The sequence below is a fragment of the Drosophila mauritiana genome, chromosome 2L (assembly GCF_004382145.1).
Source record: "Drosophila mauritiana strain mau12 chromosome 2L, ASM438214v1, whole genome shotgun sequence".
NCBI lineage: Eukaryota > Metazoa > Arthropoda > Insecta > Diptera > Drosophilidae > Drosophila > Drosophila mauritiana.
Genome location: NC_046667.1, coordinates 22,749,626 through 22,765,690, shown reverse-complemented (window position 1 = coordinate 22,765,690; position 16,065 = coordinate 22,749,626). Strand labels below are relative to the sequence as shown.

At 38.0% G+C, this 16,065-nt stretch overlaps 1 protein-coding gene across 3 annotated transcripts in view; it reads left to right on the top strand.

Annotated features, from left to right (window-relative positions):
* Positions 1-15,394: 15,394 nt before the first annotated feature.
* LOC117151082 (scavenger receptor class B member 1) overlaps positions 15,395-16,065 on the top strand; it is a 113,598-nt gene continuing 112,927 nt past the window's right edge. For all 3 annotated transcript variants that reach the window (XM_033318327.1, XM_033318326.1, XM_033318329.1), the window contains exon 1: positions 15,395-15,821. In XM_033318327.1, the coding sequence (XP_033174218.1) occupies positions 15,554-15,821 (268 nt within the window). In that variant the 5' untranslated portion in view covers positions 15,395-15,553. The remainder of the gene's footprint in view (positions 15,822-16,065) is intronic.

The window sequence follows — 16,065 nt, the reverse complement described above, 5'->3', positions numbered from 1 at the left end:
ACGGACAGATATTTCTATATCAAATACGACAATGAATGCTCAGATATTATGCCAGTGTCAGCGGGTGTTCCCCAAGGTAGTGTGCTTGCTCCCATATACCTGATTTATACCTCCGATATTCCAGTGCCAACTACCCCTGGATCAATGATTGCGACGTTCGCGGTCGATACTGTGTTAATGTCGTCAAGCGCGTGCAAAAGAACAGCTGCAAGTACAGTACTACAAATCATGATACAAACAGTATCCTGGTTTAAGAGATGGGGTATAGAGATAAATAAAGACAAAACTCAACAGGTAATATACACAAAACGACAACCCAAAAACTTCGCAATTAAAATCAATGACAATCAAATATTATTACACCCATATGCCAAGTACCTTGGACTAACTATTGACTCAAAACTAACATGGAAACAGCACATTCTAAATAAACGAAATGAAATGAAAAACAAATTTCGACAATTTAACTGGCTAATAGGAAAACACTCAAAACTAGAATTACATAATTAAATAGCAATATACAAGGCGATAATAAAACCAATATGGACGTATGGAATATAACTCTGGGGAACTGCCAGTAAATCCCACTTACAGCTAATTCAGTGAACGCAATCAAAAATGCTTAGAATAATCACAAAAGCCGAATGGTACATTTGATTCGAAGATATACATAATGAAGAATTAAACTATTAAATTAAATTATTAATGTATTAGCGTATCCTTTCACTGGGAAGGGCCGCTTCTTTTATTCTTCACATCTAGTCAACCAATTACTTATTATTAATTTTTAAAAAACAGATTGTAATTTCAAGAAAAATAATAATAATCAAAATGTATCCTGGACAACATTTAAAGAACCCTTACGGTGTCCAATCTCAAAATTGAATCTTTGCAAAGCTAATGCCCTTCGCGCTAGTCGTAAATTAACCACTTAAGCGACGCATGGTCAGTTATCATATTGAATGAGAGTTCTTCCACGTAAGCTCTGAAGTTCTTAAGAGCTACTATATCGGCCAAACATTCCTGCTCTGTGACTGTGTAATTGCGTAAGCTTTATTCAGTTTCTTTGAGACGAAGGCGATGGGACGGTCGTCACCCTCTTCAGATACTTGCACCGACACCGCCCCTACGCCTGACTTACTAGCGTCGCAATGTATTGCAAACGGCTTTGCGAAATCCGGACTACACAGGAACGGAGCTTTACTGAGACACTCTTCGAGTTTGCTGAACGCTTCAATTGCATCCTTCGTTAAGCCAAACATTCGCTTCGTAGTCATTAAGCCAGTCAATGGTTCAGAAAGCGAAGTTTGCGACGAATTTCCGGTACCATCCACACAATCTCATGAAGCTCCGCAAACTTTTGAAACTCTTCGGCAATGGAAAATCGGTGATCGCGGCTACCTTGTCAGGGTCCGTTCGTATTCCCCCGTCTCCGATAATGTGGCCCAAATAGCGTACTCGTCGCATACAAAAGTGACTTTTAGCGACGTTTAACGTTAAGCCCACGCGCTTTATGTGCAGGGCTAACTCCCTCAGTACATTTAAATGGCCCTCAAAACTGGAAGATACTATCAACAGTTCGTCTAGATAGATAACAACTTAATTTCTCAAATGAGCAGGCACTACTTTGTCCATTTATCGGGACATAGTGCTCATGGCCAAAAGGCATGACTGTAAATTGATATACGGGCTCTTGGACGGTAAAAGCCGTTATGTCCCGAGATTTAGGTTCCGAAGGGACCTGTCAATATGCATCCTTTAGATGCAGGCTCGATATATACTCGGCTCTCGGTAAACGACTCAATATCCTGTTTATTTGGGGTAACGGATATGCGTCTTTTTCTGTAAAACTATTGACCTTGTGACAGTCAAGACAAATTCTCACTTTAACTGGCTTAGTTACCATCACGATTGGCGAAGACGAAGCACTTTCAGACTCTTCTATTACCCCTAATCGCAACATCCTGTCAATTTCAGCAAACATCGTTTTTTCAAAAGCGGGGGAGACAGAGAAATGCCGTTGCTTCACAGGCCTTTGCTGTTCCCACATCAATCGAGTGAGAGATTAAATTCATCTTACCTTACCCTTCCTGACTAAATGAGGGAAAACAATTGATCACATTCGCTAACTTAGCTTTGTCACCTTCGCATAATTCGTGCTGATCCACCACGGCTTGCTGGCTTGGCTCGGGCGGCAATATTTCAGCTATTTTCAAGTTAGCGGGGAGAACTCTCTCCTCCAATACCACTAATCAACGAGCCTGAATCCAACAATCCATAAACCAGGGATTCAATAAACGAATCGGTAAGAACAATCAAGGGTCTCAAGGTCCTGTCGGGATAGAACTAATATAATCCAAACTCGCTTTACACATTTTAAAGTTCTTCCAAAACAATTTCAATCGACGAGAACTGCGAGACTTCCGTTTAAGAATTACTGGGGATACTCTGAGATTTGGAATGCAGACATTCTGTAACTCCGAAATTTTGCTGTGAAGCAGTGAATAAACAGGTTTAATTGATTCGGCACAATGTTATTGGTGTTCTCTAGTGATCGGTCATGGTTGATTGATTTCGAGAGGCATTCAAAGTCTTTCGTTTGACTGGCAACTTCGGCATGCCGACCTTGAAGTTGTTTGAAACCTTTTTGCAACTTGGTTTGTGGTGTTTCCTGCACCACACCCATAATCAAAAAACTCGTCTTTCGGATAGAAATTCTTGATAGCGGTGTCCTTCGACTCGGCAATTCCTAAAAAGCTTCAATGTCGTTCTCACTTCCGTATTTTGACCTCACCTCATCTTTTATCTAATGACAGACCTCGGATATCTCACGTTTAAACGGGTTTCATTTGGTTTTTGTTTAGTGTTCCTAATCAACTCGTCTATGTCACCATCGTCGCGACTCTGTCGAAATTGCAGTCGTAGAGCTGTACAAAACCTTTCCCACAGAATTCACCGTTGGCTTTATGATAGCGCCAAAAGAAGTCATTAGCCTTGCCTTCAAACAATACGCTAATATTCCTACATACCAAGTTGAAATTTCCATTCAACGTCTGCCTAGTAAGTCCTTCGACTCTGTATATAAAATTGTCCACTGACACTCCTACTCCGGAATATTTTATTTTCCAACCATTCAGTATGCGGACAACTTTATCCGGCCGATCAAACAAATCGGAAGTAGCGCTTCGTAAAGAACGAATATGATTTGGCGTTGCTAAATACGGCCACTCATAGGCACTTGGTTGATCAGCGGACATTTCACTGGCTGTAACGAATAATGCCGGACTGGGATTGGACATTACTCGCTGCATGCTTGCGGTGATAGCATTTTGTACCAAATCTGTCATCTTCTCTGTCAACTTCATACTTCAGAAAAATCTCACTTTCCAAAATAGAGAGAAATATAAAATAAAATTGTATACAAAAAAAAATCAACGATAAGGTGAGAGAACGATAATAAAACTGAACTCTTGGCTTGATGTTCTCCTTTCATAGTTCTGTCTATTATTTCAGCTTAAAATTCTCAAGAAGACGTAGAAGGTGTTTTCTTTAAAGAAGATATTCCATTTGTTAGACTAAATTTCAAAACGAAACCAACACGAATATTCCAACCTAGAGGAAACTCTATCTTATTTTAGAAGAATAGTGAAGAAGAAGAAAATCGTCAACTATATGAGGATATGACATTTCTCTCGAGTGATCTTCCTTCATGTTACATTAAGGATCCTTTTTTTCAGAATATCGTTTAGTTAGCTCAACGAAGTATATTAAACCGGGACAGAAACCAAACCGGAGTTACTTGTTACTCTGTTCTCCTCAACAAAATCCACCTTTCCGTTTGCTACACTTAGGATAATTTTTGGGATAAGTGTTAGTTATGGCCAGTCAGCAATACTAGTATTAACTTGACGTGGACTCCACAACTAATTCTGAACACAACAATTTTGGAAGTATGAAACTGAAACGGAAAATTTAAAAGAAAGGATTGAAGATATTAATTCGAGAGTGAAAATGAATTGAAAAACTCACTAAGGCCCCACACGTTGGGCGCCACCTTAACTTATTTATTATTATTTTTAACTAAACTGTAACGTGTAACGAAATAAAGGGATGGAAGGCGAGAGTACCTGTACTTGCTGGTGCACGCTTTAGAGGCCGGCTCTAGCTCATGGCGTTGGGTGTGGTGGTTTTGCTTGTACAGATATCTTTTCGTTACATACATTAATGAATAAGATCAAGAGTTTAGCGTGCTTACAACAACAAAATAGAGGAGATAGTATACAAAATCGGAGGAAGAAAATTAATATATTTGGAAGGGGACAGTTCTAGAACAGGAGGAAAAGCTTGAGAATTCATCGTCTGCGAAACACCGGTGGAATCGTGTTCGCGGATTGCCCTACCCTACCTATGACCACTTTCCTTAAGAGAATGGCTCTAGTGGCCCCTTTGGTACCCTACGTCCGGAGAAACATCAGCCGAGTCAGTATTTAAGTTTAAAGAAACTCATATCTTCTGTATTCATTGTCGATTATTAATTAATAACAATATTTATAAGTAAAAATATAAAGTAAATAAATACGAACTAAAGTAAGTCGAGGGAATATAAGGCAAAGCGTTTTTGTTGGTTTTTTTCTTCTTTTTTTGGTTTTTGTTGCGAATTTGGAAAAAAAACGGTTTAAAACGATATTCAAGAAAGTTATAATTATAGAGTTAAATTTGTTAAATTCTCCCATAATTTCCAGTGCAGTTTTCTTCTCTATAATCTCGTTTCATTATTATTATTATAACGAATTATTAAAGAGAAAAATAAAAAAATAAGTGTGAGAATGGGTCGAGAGTAAATTCAGTTCGATTTTTCTTTTTATGGTATATTCCGGCTACTTCCGCCACTCCATCAGGAACAAATAATTTATACGCAGTGTGTTCATTCGAATTCTTTCTCTTCTCGTTAAACACATGGAAAGAAAAGTTTAACAATTAATAAAAAAAAATTCCCAAATTTATTTACTTTTACTGTTTAGCTTCCATGTTTTTTTTTCTGGTGTGTAATAAAATATGAAATTTTGTTCGCCAACAAAATGGTGACCTCCAGTAATTTTTCTAAATTTTTGTAAATAAAACTCACTCAAATTTTAACTCCTCGGCGAAAGATCGATTTCCCGGCGCAAATGAGCTGAAATGAAAGCGTGGCATTTTCCACGAACACTTTGAACAAATTTTTCCAAATTTTACCCGAAAATTTAAACGCGCACTCTCTGAAAATGAACTCATCTTAGAAAAATAATTAGATTTAGGTTAGCTTATATAAAAATAAAAATTATTAAATACTAAAATAAATAAAGTAAACTAAATAAAAAAATCCGAAAGCGAAAGAGACGCTCTATGCGATGCAAGATCGCTTAAATATATATTGATTTGTTATCTTAAATTACAAAACTATGAGTCAGAACGACACTCGCGCTCAGCGACAGCGCGAGCAAGACGAACGCCGGCTCTCAATTCAACGCAACAACGCGTACTTCTCCTACGTCTCACCGACAATCCCAAACGCAGACATCGAGCGGTCAATAAACCTTCTTCTACCAACAAATCAAGAAAGAGCGCGCTCCTGCTCTCCCGCTCTCTTAGCTCCAACAGAAGCCCCGCTACCTCCAACAACAACAGCTGGAGATAGACCGAAAGCCCGCTCTACCTCGTCATCGGCTGCACCCGCTCACGCTCTGACTGAGTCAGCGAAAGCAAAACCGCAAGCAATAAACGGTACTGCTGCACTACCAGCAAAACAAAACGAAAACGTAAACAAAAAAGCTGGGTCGACCTGGCAGACTGGAATGGACCGCTACATTACAATAAAGCGAAAGCTCAGCCCGAAAAATTCAGATTTGGAAAACAAGCCGAAAAATACACGCGACAACTCTACCTTGATCAAAAATGTAGCCCCTGCAAATACCAACAGATTTGCCTTGCTGGTAGACACCGCTGAGGACGTGCCGCTGGGATCCGTTGATATCGAACCGAAGAAAACAAAACCTCCGCCAATATACATCCGCGAGAAGAGCACAAGCGGTTTTGTAAATACTTTGATTGGCCTTATTGGAAAAGATAGCTTTCATATAATTCCCCTCGTAAGAGGTACTATCAATGAAATCAAACTTCAGACGAAAACGGAGGACAACTACAGAAAAGTCACAAACTATTTTACCGCACAAAAAATAGGCTTCTACACCTACCAGCTTAAAAGCAGCAAGGGCCTGCAAGTAGTCCTGAAGGGCATTGAGTCTGATGTTACGCCCGAAGAGATAACTGAGGCGCTAAAGGAAAAGGGATTTTACGCCAAAAGCGTGTTCAATATCAAAAACAGAAACAGGCAGCCCCAACCACTCTTCAAGATTAAGCTTGAACCAGAAAACAAGCCTCCTAGAAAAAACGAGGTTCACCCAATTTACAAACTCCAGCTCCTTCTGCACCGTAGGATCACGGTAGAAGAGCCGCACAAACGTAACGCTCCTGTACAATGTACAAACTGCCAAGAGTATGGCCACACGAGGTCGTATTGTACACTTCGCCCGGTGTGCGTAGTCTGTGGAGATCTCCACGACTCCAAACAGTGTCAAACTAACAAAAAAAATGCATGCGAGAAAAAATGCAATAACTGTGGGGGCAACCACACAGCAAACTACAGAGGCTGTCCAATCTACAAAGAGCTGAAAATCCGTCTTCACAAAAGAATGAACACGGCGCGGGCACACCAAGGAACAGCTACGCTGATACCATCAGAGACAAATCCTGAAGTAATTTTCTCGAAAGCAGCAAGTTTCGCTCCCTGGCCTACATCCAACACTAACAAGACAACATTTGCAAACGTTTTAAAATCAGGTATGACGCCTCCAACCCAAAATTCCCGAACTCCACATGAAGTGCACACAAAATTAGACACACAACAAAACTATAACTATAACGGTACAAATCACCCCGACGGAAAAGCACACGGTGGCACCGCCATACTCATAAGGAACCGTATGAAGCACCACTTTTACAAAGAATTTGCGGAAAATCATCTTCAGGCCACATCCATCAGCATTCAGCTGGATGACAACACTCTCCTTACACTAGCGGCCATATTAGAAGCTCAATTCCTGGATTTCTTCCAAGCACTAGGGCCACACTTCATTGCGGCAGGCGACTACAACGCTAAACATACTCACTGGGGATCGCGACTTGTGAACCCAAAAGGAAAACAGCTTTATAAGACTATAATAAAAGCCACTAATAAACTTGACCATGTTTCCCCCGGGAGTCCTACATACTGGCCATCAGACCTCAATAAGCTGCCTGAGCTGATCGACTTCGCAGTTACGAAAAATATTTCCCGCAGTTTGGTTAAAGCTGAATGTCTGCCGGATCTGTCATCTGATCACTCGCCTGTACTAATTCACCTCCGCCGGTACGCAGAAAACGTGAAACCACCATTCAGATTGACTTCTCACAAAACCAACTGGCTCAGGTATAAAAAATATATAAGTTCACATATTGAGCTAAGCCCAAAACTCAATACTGAATCTGATATAGAGAGCTGCACGTGTGCATTGCAATCCATCCTTACTGCAGCAGCTCTTACTGCAACACCCAAAATAACAAATAATACAATTAATTCAAAAAAGACCAACGTACAAATCGAGCAACTCGTCCACGTAAAACGACGCTTACGCAGAGAATGGCAATCTTCCAGATCCCCGACTGCAAAACAAAAGCTAAAAGTAGCCACACGGAAACTGGCCAACGCTCTGAAACAAGAAGAGGGCGACGATCAGCGCCGATACATAGAGCAACTCACACCGACAGGCACAAAACAAAAGTCACTGTGGCGAGCCCACTCAACTCTTCGCCCACCGACTGAAACCGTTTTGCCGATAAGGAATTCCTCAGGTGGCTGGGCCCGTAGTGATGAAGACAGAGCCACCACATTTGCCGCTCACCTACAAAATGTGTTCACGCCAAACCAGGCTACTAGTACATTCGCGCTGCCGTCCTATCCCGTAAACCGCCACCAGCAACACACCCCAATTGTGTTTCGTCCTAAAGAAGTAACTAAAATAATCAAAGACAATCTCAGCCCGAAAAAATCCCCCGGCTGCGACCTTATAACACCGGAAATGATCATCCAGCTGCCACATTCTGCAGTTCGCTACATAACCAAGCTCTTTAATGCCATCACCAAACTTGGTTACTTTCCACAACGATGGAAGAGGTCGATTATCATAATGATTCCAAAGCCTGGTAAGAACCACACAGTCGCTTCATCTTACAGACCAATAAGTCTACTCTCATGTATTTCGAAACTATTCGAAAAATGCCTGCTGATCCGTCTTAATCAACATCTGATATACCACAATATAATCCCAGCCCACCAATTTGGATTTCGCGAAAGCCATGGAACCATTGAACAGGTGAATCGTATTACAACGGAAATAAGAACTGCATTTGAATATCGCGAATACTGTACAGCAGTATTTTTAGACGTATCCCAAGCATTCGACAGAGTCTGGCTCGACGGCCTAATGTTTAAAATTAAAACATCCCTACCCGAAAGCACACACAAACTTCTAAAGTCTTACCTCTATGACAGAAAGTTTGCAGTACGGTGCAACACTGCCACTTCCACTGATCATACAATTGAGGCTGGAGTCCCCCAAGGCAGCGTTCTTGGACCAACCTTATACCTCATCTATACAGCCGACATCCCTACAAATAGTCGCTTAACGGTATCCACATTTGCCGACGATACAGCTATCCTTAGCCGTTCAAGGTCCCCTATCCAAGCTACAGCACAGTTGGCACTGTACCTCATCGACATTGAGAAGTGGCTCTCTGACTGGCGAATAAAAGTAAAGCCTAAAAAGTTAGAGCCTTCGATGGTGCTGCGCGATGGCTACGCCAAGCGAAGATTTTTCCAGCTTAAATTTCTGCCTGGAAAACACACGCAAAACTTAACCCGCGCACCGTTTTGTGTAGAGGAAAACTGACTGCAATAATATTTTAAGCGAAGAGAGAAAAAAAAAATCTCACGCTCGCAGGTTATAATTTTTCACGACACGAACTTTTCACGACTTGACTCATCGACTATTTCATTAGAAAAGAAAAAAAACGGAAACTCAAGCCGAGTTTCAAGCTGAAACTTACTCTATTTACGATAACCAAATTTTCCGGGTGCAGCTGAAAAGGGTTGCATCCCGTCTAGTAAATTCCCGCTGCATAATACTGCATCTAGTATGAGCCTAAATTAGTATGTCACAGCTGAGCGCAAGCTCCCTAAAGTTTGTTTATCGGGAACTATATTATTTTACCGCTTCAATCGCCTCTACACATTCACGTGGGTTGCCTTCCTAGTTTTGTGCTTAACCTGACTTTGCCGATACTGGATGGTTATTGCTACTGGGGTCATATAGCTTTATCGACTTATTACGCAATATTAGATTAGTTCGATCCTTCTATGTACTAGAGTTTCTTCTTCTACTAACTATCTCTCTTTGAATAATTTGAATAATCGCATAATGTTTGTTTTTGTGGCCTTCAGACGGGCATTTTTACGATAATGTGATCAATTACGAAATTTTCAACGCTATACAGTAAATTTCTTAAATTTCTTAATATACTTAAGAAATATTTAACATATAGAATATCTATCAGTCTTGTCGATCTGCAAATTTGGTTTGCATAGGACATTAAAAATAAATTGCTTAAAAGGTGTAAATGGTTCTGAATTACGAACTTTTCTGTTTTGTTACTCCAAAGCATTGAAAAGAGCATGGTTATGAAATTTGTTATAAAAAGTTATTGTAAGGGCTACAAAGTTGCGAGTTAAAAAAAAAATAATCCATTTTCAATTTAAATTTTTGCAGACTGAAAATTCACTATTCCTTTGATATTTTCTCCCCTTACAATTATTTTTTAAGCATGCGATTTTTGAGAGTTGACACTCCCATTCTAACGCCCATAAGCCGCCAAAAACTGAAAATTTGTTGAATTCTATCTAAATTTTTTATATTTCTGTCCAATTTCTATATGAGAATTTTAAAATTTCTTGTTTGCACTTCCACAAACTGAGTAAAGAATATCTGATACTCGACTATAGTTGCCCCTATTGGCGACTAAAGGTTTTACAAAATATACAATTTTGTTGTTTATTTATGAGAACTGGTTTTCTCCGTTTTAATTACGGTGTACTCAATGCTGCCTACAATGCTACAATCGAGTTTCCCGACTATCAGATACCCGTTACTCAGCTAATGGAAGGCGAACAAAAAAATTTATAATTTTTCTGGAATATCCATATAAAATGGAGAAAGTATTGGATTGTATTGTGCCTGCATAAAAAGTTCTTCAACGCAATCAGAAAAGTGTTCCCGAAATAAAAACTTTTCCATTTTCTTCTAAAAAATCGAAAACAAAAGAATAAGCCAATATATTTAAGGCGTCAAAAGGAAAATCACTCCTAAAAAGAAGAGTGAATGAAAGAGTCGAGTTCCCCGACTATAAGATACCCGTTACTCAGCAAGTGTGAATGCGATCGCGAAATTTCATCATTTTTCTGGATATCGATAGATATTGTGGAATGAAATGAGAAAAAATTAAAGGCGTGGATACAGTGTCTTTGTACACAGATATAAATTGGCAAGTCAAACAATAAACGAAAAAAAACTTTAAACATTTTTCAAAAGAGTCGGCGTGCGGCTTGCGGGCGTTAGAGTGGGCGTGGCAACATAGGTCAACTTGCGCTGCGTCTTTGTCTTTAGAATTTGAATGCTGAATCTCAACCTTCTAGCTTTCCTGAGATCTCGACGTTCATACGGACAGACGGACATGGCCAGATCGACTTGCCTATTGATCCTGATAAAGAATCCATATGTATATACTTTATATGATCGCGAATGCTTCCTTGTGCCTTTTACATAAATTTCAAGAAATCTAGTACACCCTTTTACATTACGAGTAACGGGGCATAAAATTACTCGGTCAAAATATTATTCCTAGTTGTAGATCATGGAAAAATCATCAAAGCAAAAAAAATAATAACAGGTGACCTTAAACAAGAAATTTACAAGATTAATAAAAATAAGAAAAAATATTAAGCATTTTGTTAAGTGTGTGCGCTGCAGTATTAAGCGGTTTTTGGGCACTAAAAGTGTCAACAAAAATTAATAAAAAAAAATTAAAAAAACAAAATAATTAATTTTTGTCTTTTGTTTCATCACTTTCCTTTTTATTAAAGGGCGCATAGCGTCTTTAAAAACTACATTTTGGCCAATCTTCGCCGGCATTGGATTCTAGGAACTTTGTGCCGTTTACTAAAGTTTAATGATATCGTTTTAATTTTTTTTTTCCGAAACGCGTAAAAAGTGATTGTATTGTTTGGCACATTTACTTGTATGTCGTAGATCATTATCAGATGGCATATGGGAGAACCACGTTGTTAAAAATGTTGACAGATACCTAACAATCCATGATGGTTTTAACCCTGCATATCGACTGAACTCCATAACATGAAAAACTTATCCAAATCATAACAGTACCCATAATTCAAGTGTTCTTGCAAGGCAATTTGTATTTGACTTCTTGAAATGAGGTTATTGTCCTGGATTCGTCTTCTAACTTCTTAATTAGTTATGTACTTTTAAGTTACAAGTTTTTTTACGGTGCAAGCCCCTACATAAAGGCTGAATCCTTGACAGTCCTCCTAAGCAGTGATTTAACCTTTTGGCCAATAGGCCAACATGCCAACCACTCGTTACATTAAATGTAATTATTAATTGCGTTTGATTTGTATTAATCGCGTTTGTAACCATAGTACAGGAGCACCGATCATTATTTTGCACTACGACATATGAAAGAAATCATTTCCCGAATAATATCTAGCCTCCGGACAGTACTGTGTTGTGAGAAAGAATTAAAAGATAGACGAGGACTAAACAAAACGTTTCATCTTTAAACAGAACTTATTCACTTAACTGAAGAAGAAAAAAATAAGAAAAATATAAAAGTGAGAAATAACTTTTTGCTTAACCGGCACACCTATTATTTGACTCCAACTTTGTGTACATATTTTTGAAAATATCTAGTAAATTTTTGTTCAAAATCACTAGCCGTCCGTTTGTATAAAAGTCGTAATTCTAGTGACGCTCATGCTGTCCAACCAAAGACACTAGAATAACAAGATGCGTAACGCCATAAAATTTTTTGGCACGCGATTTTTTGGCCGTGGCTCTAGAGGTGGCTCCAGGCTCTCTCAAGTTTTGTTCGAGAGAGAAAGAGCGGAGAGCGCTACAGCAAACAGCTCTTTTCTACGCATACAGTGATAGCAGACAACTGTATGTGTGTACACGTATGCTCATGCATTGTAAATTTGACAAAATATGCCCTTCACCTTAGAAGTTCGTTGACTTTAAATCTAAAGTAGTTTTTATTAATTGGCACCATTCGAAAAATTCTTGTTTTGCATTGCCTTAACGTTATTAATATTTAAATAAAGCTTAGAAATAGTAATAGCCGAATCTATGTACATCACAAAATAAATTTCGAAAATGACTTTATATTAGAATACTTGTCATTAGGGTATTCAGCTTGCAACGTGAGAAAAATTAATAAGGCAGTGATTGTTGAGTGCTTGTGTCCGCACTTCGTGCCTCCAGATATGACTTTTGCAATAATCAGTTTTCATATTTTTATTTATTTTATTAATTTTTATTTTCTACTACGTATTATTATTTTTTATGAATTATTATTATGAAATATTATCATTTTTATTATTTATTAATAAAATTATTATTTTTTTATGAAATTAAAAAATAATTAATATTTTTATGAAATATTTATTTCTCAATGTAATGTCTTCTTTTTGGAAAATTTATTTTTCAAATTACAGTAGTTATAATAATTTCCTTTGTATTTGCTTTAATTATTTAGTATACTTATTAAGTCATTTGACTTAATATGATGTCTGTAAATAAACCATTTTTATTATTTAAAATGCGCATTATATTCAGCTTTCAGCTAATTTTTTTTTTTTTATTCTTTTCCAATTTGATATTTTTAAAAAGCGCGCCATCATCATATTGCTACGAAATTAGCCACAACTGCAAATATGTAAATTCGTTTCTTCGATCAGAATTGATTTCGGTACGAAAATCGTCTTCTAGCACAACACGCACACATATACGCGTTCTCGTCTCTTGTTTTTACTCACACAAGCAAGAAAATTCTATTTTTAGATTTCTTACGCTCCCAGCGTAATCGAGCTGAAAGAGAGCAAATTTGGCCTTCACCAAAAAAGTGGCTGCATAGTGCCAAACCAATGTATGGCCGTTACGCATCTTGTTATTATACTGTCTTTGGTCCAACTCTGTGTAAGATCGTCGACACGCCCACTTAAAAACATGTTTTTAATTTTTAAACCCGTTGCTCGAGAAGTAAAAGGGTATACTATATTCGTTGAAAAGTGTGTAAAGGGCAGAAGGAAGCGTTTCCGACCATATAAAGTATATCTATCTATATATATTCTGGATCAGGATCAATAGCCGAGTCGATCTGGGCATGTCCGTCTGTCCGTATGAACGTCGAGATCTCAGGAACTATAAAAGCTAGAAGGTTGAGATTCAGCATACAGATTCTAGAGACAAAGACGCAGCGCAAGTTTGCTGACCCATGTTGCCACGCCTACTCTAACTCCCACAAGCCGCACAAAACTGGATTGCTATTTTGATATGTGTGTTGATATTTTTCACATTTTTATTAGTCGTGTAAATATCTATCGAGTTCCCAAAAACTTTTCGCAGCGCCCACATTTTTGAAATTATTATGGATATTTATTCAAAATTATATTATCCATGTAAATTTTTATCGTCTTGCCACGTATACCAAAAAAATCAATTTGCTTACGCACCTCCTTTCCCCTACCGAACTACCATAGCCCAATTTGAGTAATTTTTATTTTTTTTTCTCATTTCATTCCATAATATATATCGATATCCGAGGCAAATGATGAAATTTCGCGTTCGAATTTCCACTTGGTGAGTAACGGGTATCTGATAGTCCGGGAACTTGACTATATGTATCATTTTCTCTTGTTTAATGTCTCTGTGTTAATTTTTATCGATATGCCAAAAGCATTTTGGCCACTCCCATTTAATATATTTTTAATATATATTGTTCCCTAAAATGTATTTCTTGCACTCCCAATACCTGTAGAGTTGTATTGTATTAAATGTTTTTTGTAAATTAATCCCTAGGAATTGTTTAGTTTTTGCGTTTCTTGGAAGCCATCAATAACTATTTTTTCCTAGTAATCAATGAATTGACATCATGGTAAAATTGTGATGCGATACTCATTGAGTAAAATAGTATGTCGTATAAGTTATAAGTATTTACATAACAGCAATATTCATCGTTTCGACAGCATATGGTACATATGTATGTATGTATTATATGTCTATTCACATTGAATTTGTGTAATAAAATTGTAATATCGGGAACTTTATACAAAATAAAAGAGAATTGGGAATGTGCATGCAGACTATAATCCCCTACGTAAATAATTTTAAGTTCACAATTTGCCTGTGCCCACCGTAACTCTTTAATCTGTAACGTATATTTAACGATTTTTTTTAACTAAATATTGTTTTATCTGTAAATACGAATTGATATACAAAAAATGTTAGTAGATTAAGTATTATAATACTAAACACTGATGCCAGCATCAGGTTTATAAATAAGCTTGATGTAATGAAATGTAAATATATTTTCATCCATGCAACGAAATTTTTTAACTGATATCAGCAGGTGGCAAATTTATTTGTGGTGTGGTAACTTTGTTATAACAGTACCGATATTTCGTTTTTTAGGCGCTTGACTTCTATTAATTTCCTTAAATCTTAGCGTAAGCAACATTTTCTTGTGAGCGTACGTACTTAATTACTATCTTACACGACACGACTGGACAAAGGGTAATTTAGGGTATTTATAATTTGACAAATAAACTTACAGAACAATATAATGTAAATACTTTGGAAAACGCAGCTGATATGGTACTTTGCCAACGACAGGCCAGCGAACTTCCAACAGGGTCTTAAACTGGTTTTGCTTTAAGATAACTATTGAGATTTGGCTTTTGCCTAGATCAGAAGACCGGCAGAAAACAATGCAACAGCTGAGATGTCGATCCGCGCGACCCTACTGTTAGTGCGGGCGCTCTCTGTCTGATCCTCTCCTTTTGTCGCTCTTTCTGAATGTGCTCTTTTGATGATAATACTGAACATTTAATGTCGCCCGTGCTTTCATTCATAAGCGGGCAATGCTTGCGAACGGGCGACAACGCGATACGGGATAAAGATACCTTGATAAAGAAATTGTACTCGTATGTACAAGAAGCTGCAGCAGCAAAGGCTTACGAAAGTTTTTAAGTGCCGTGGCAGAAGGGAAAATCTAAAATCCAAAGTGACCAATATTTTAAACTAAAAACTAAACTCTATATATGATTTGAAAAAGAAAAAAAACAGCCAATATGAAGGAGTTTAGCAAAATGTTTGCGCGACGATATAGTTCAGTATCAAGAGACGTAGAGGCCAGCAATCATCGGCAGTCAGCAGTGGCTCCTGGATCTGGGTTGAGCACAGACGCAGATCCTGCGGTGGCTTGTGCCGCTCAGGCAGCACTGCAACGCATCCAGCGCCGCAAAAGTCTCAAGGCAAATCGTTCAATGAATCCGATAGACATACTAAGCAGCTTTTTCAACGAGCCAATCCAAGGCAAACGGAATCGAGTTCCTACCCGTGAGTTTTTATGAATCAAGAGAACCATGCTTTCTCGATTAAATTTACACATTTTCGTTAAATCGTTCGCATTGGGGGGACAACAAAAACCTGATAAAGAGTCATTAAAGTTGTTTAGCATAGCACTCTATGCTTGTTTTTGCCTTGATTGTTAAATATCAAAGCGAATAAAATTAAAAGCAATGTCGACAATGGAATAGTTTGGATTTCCGATTTCGCTGACTATCTTGTCAAACCACAAAAT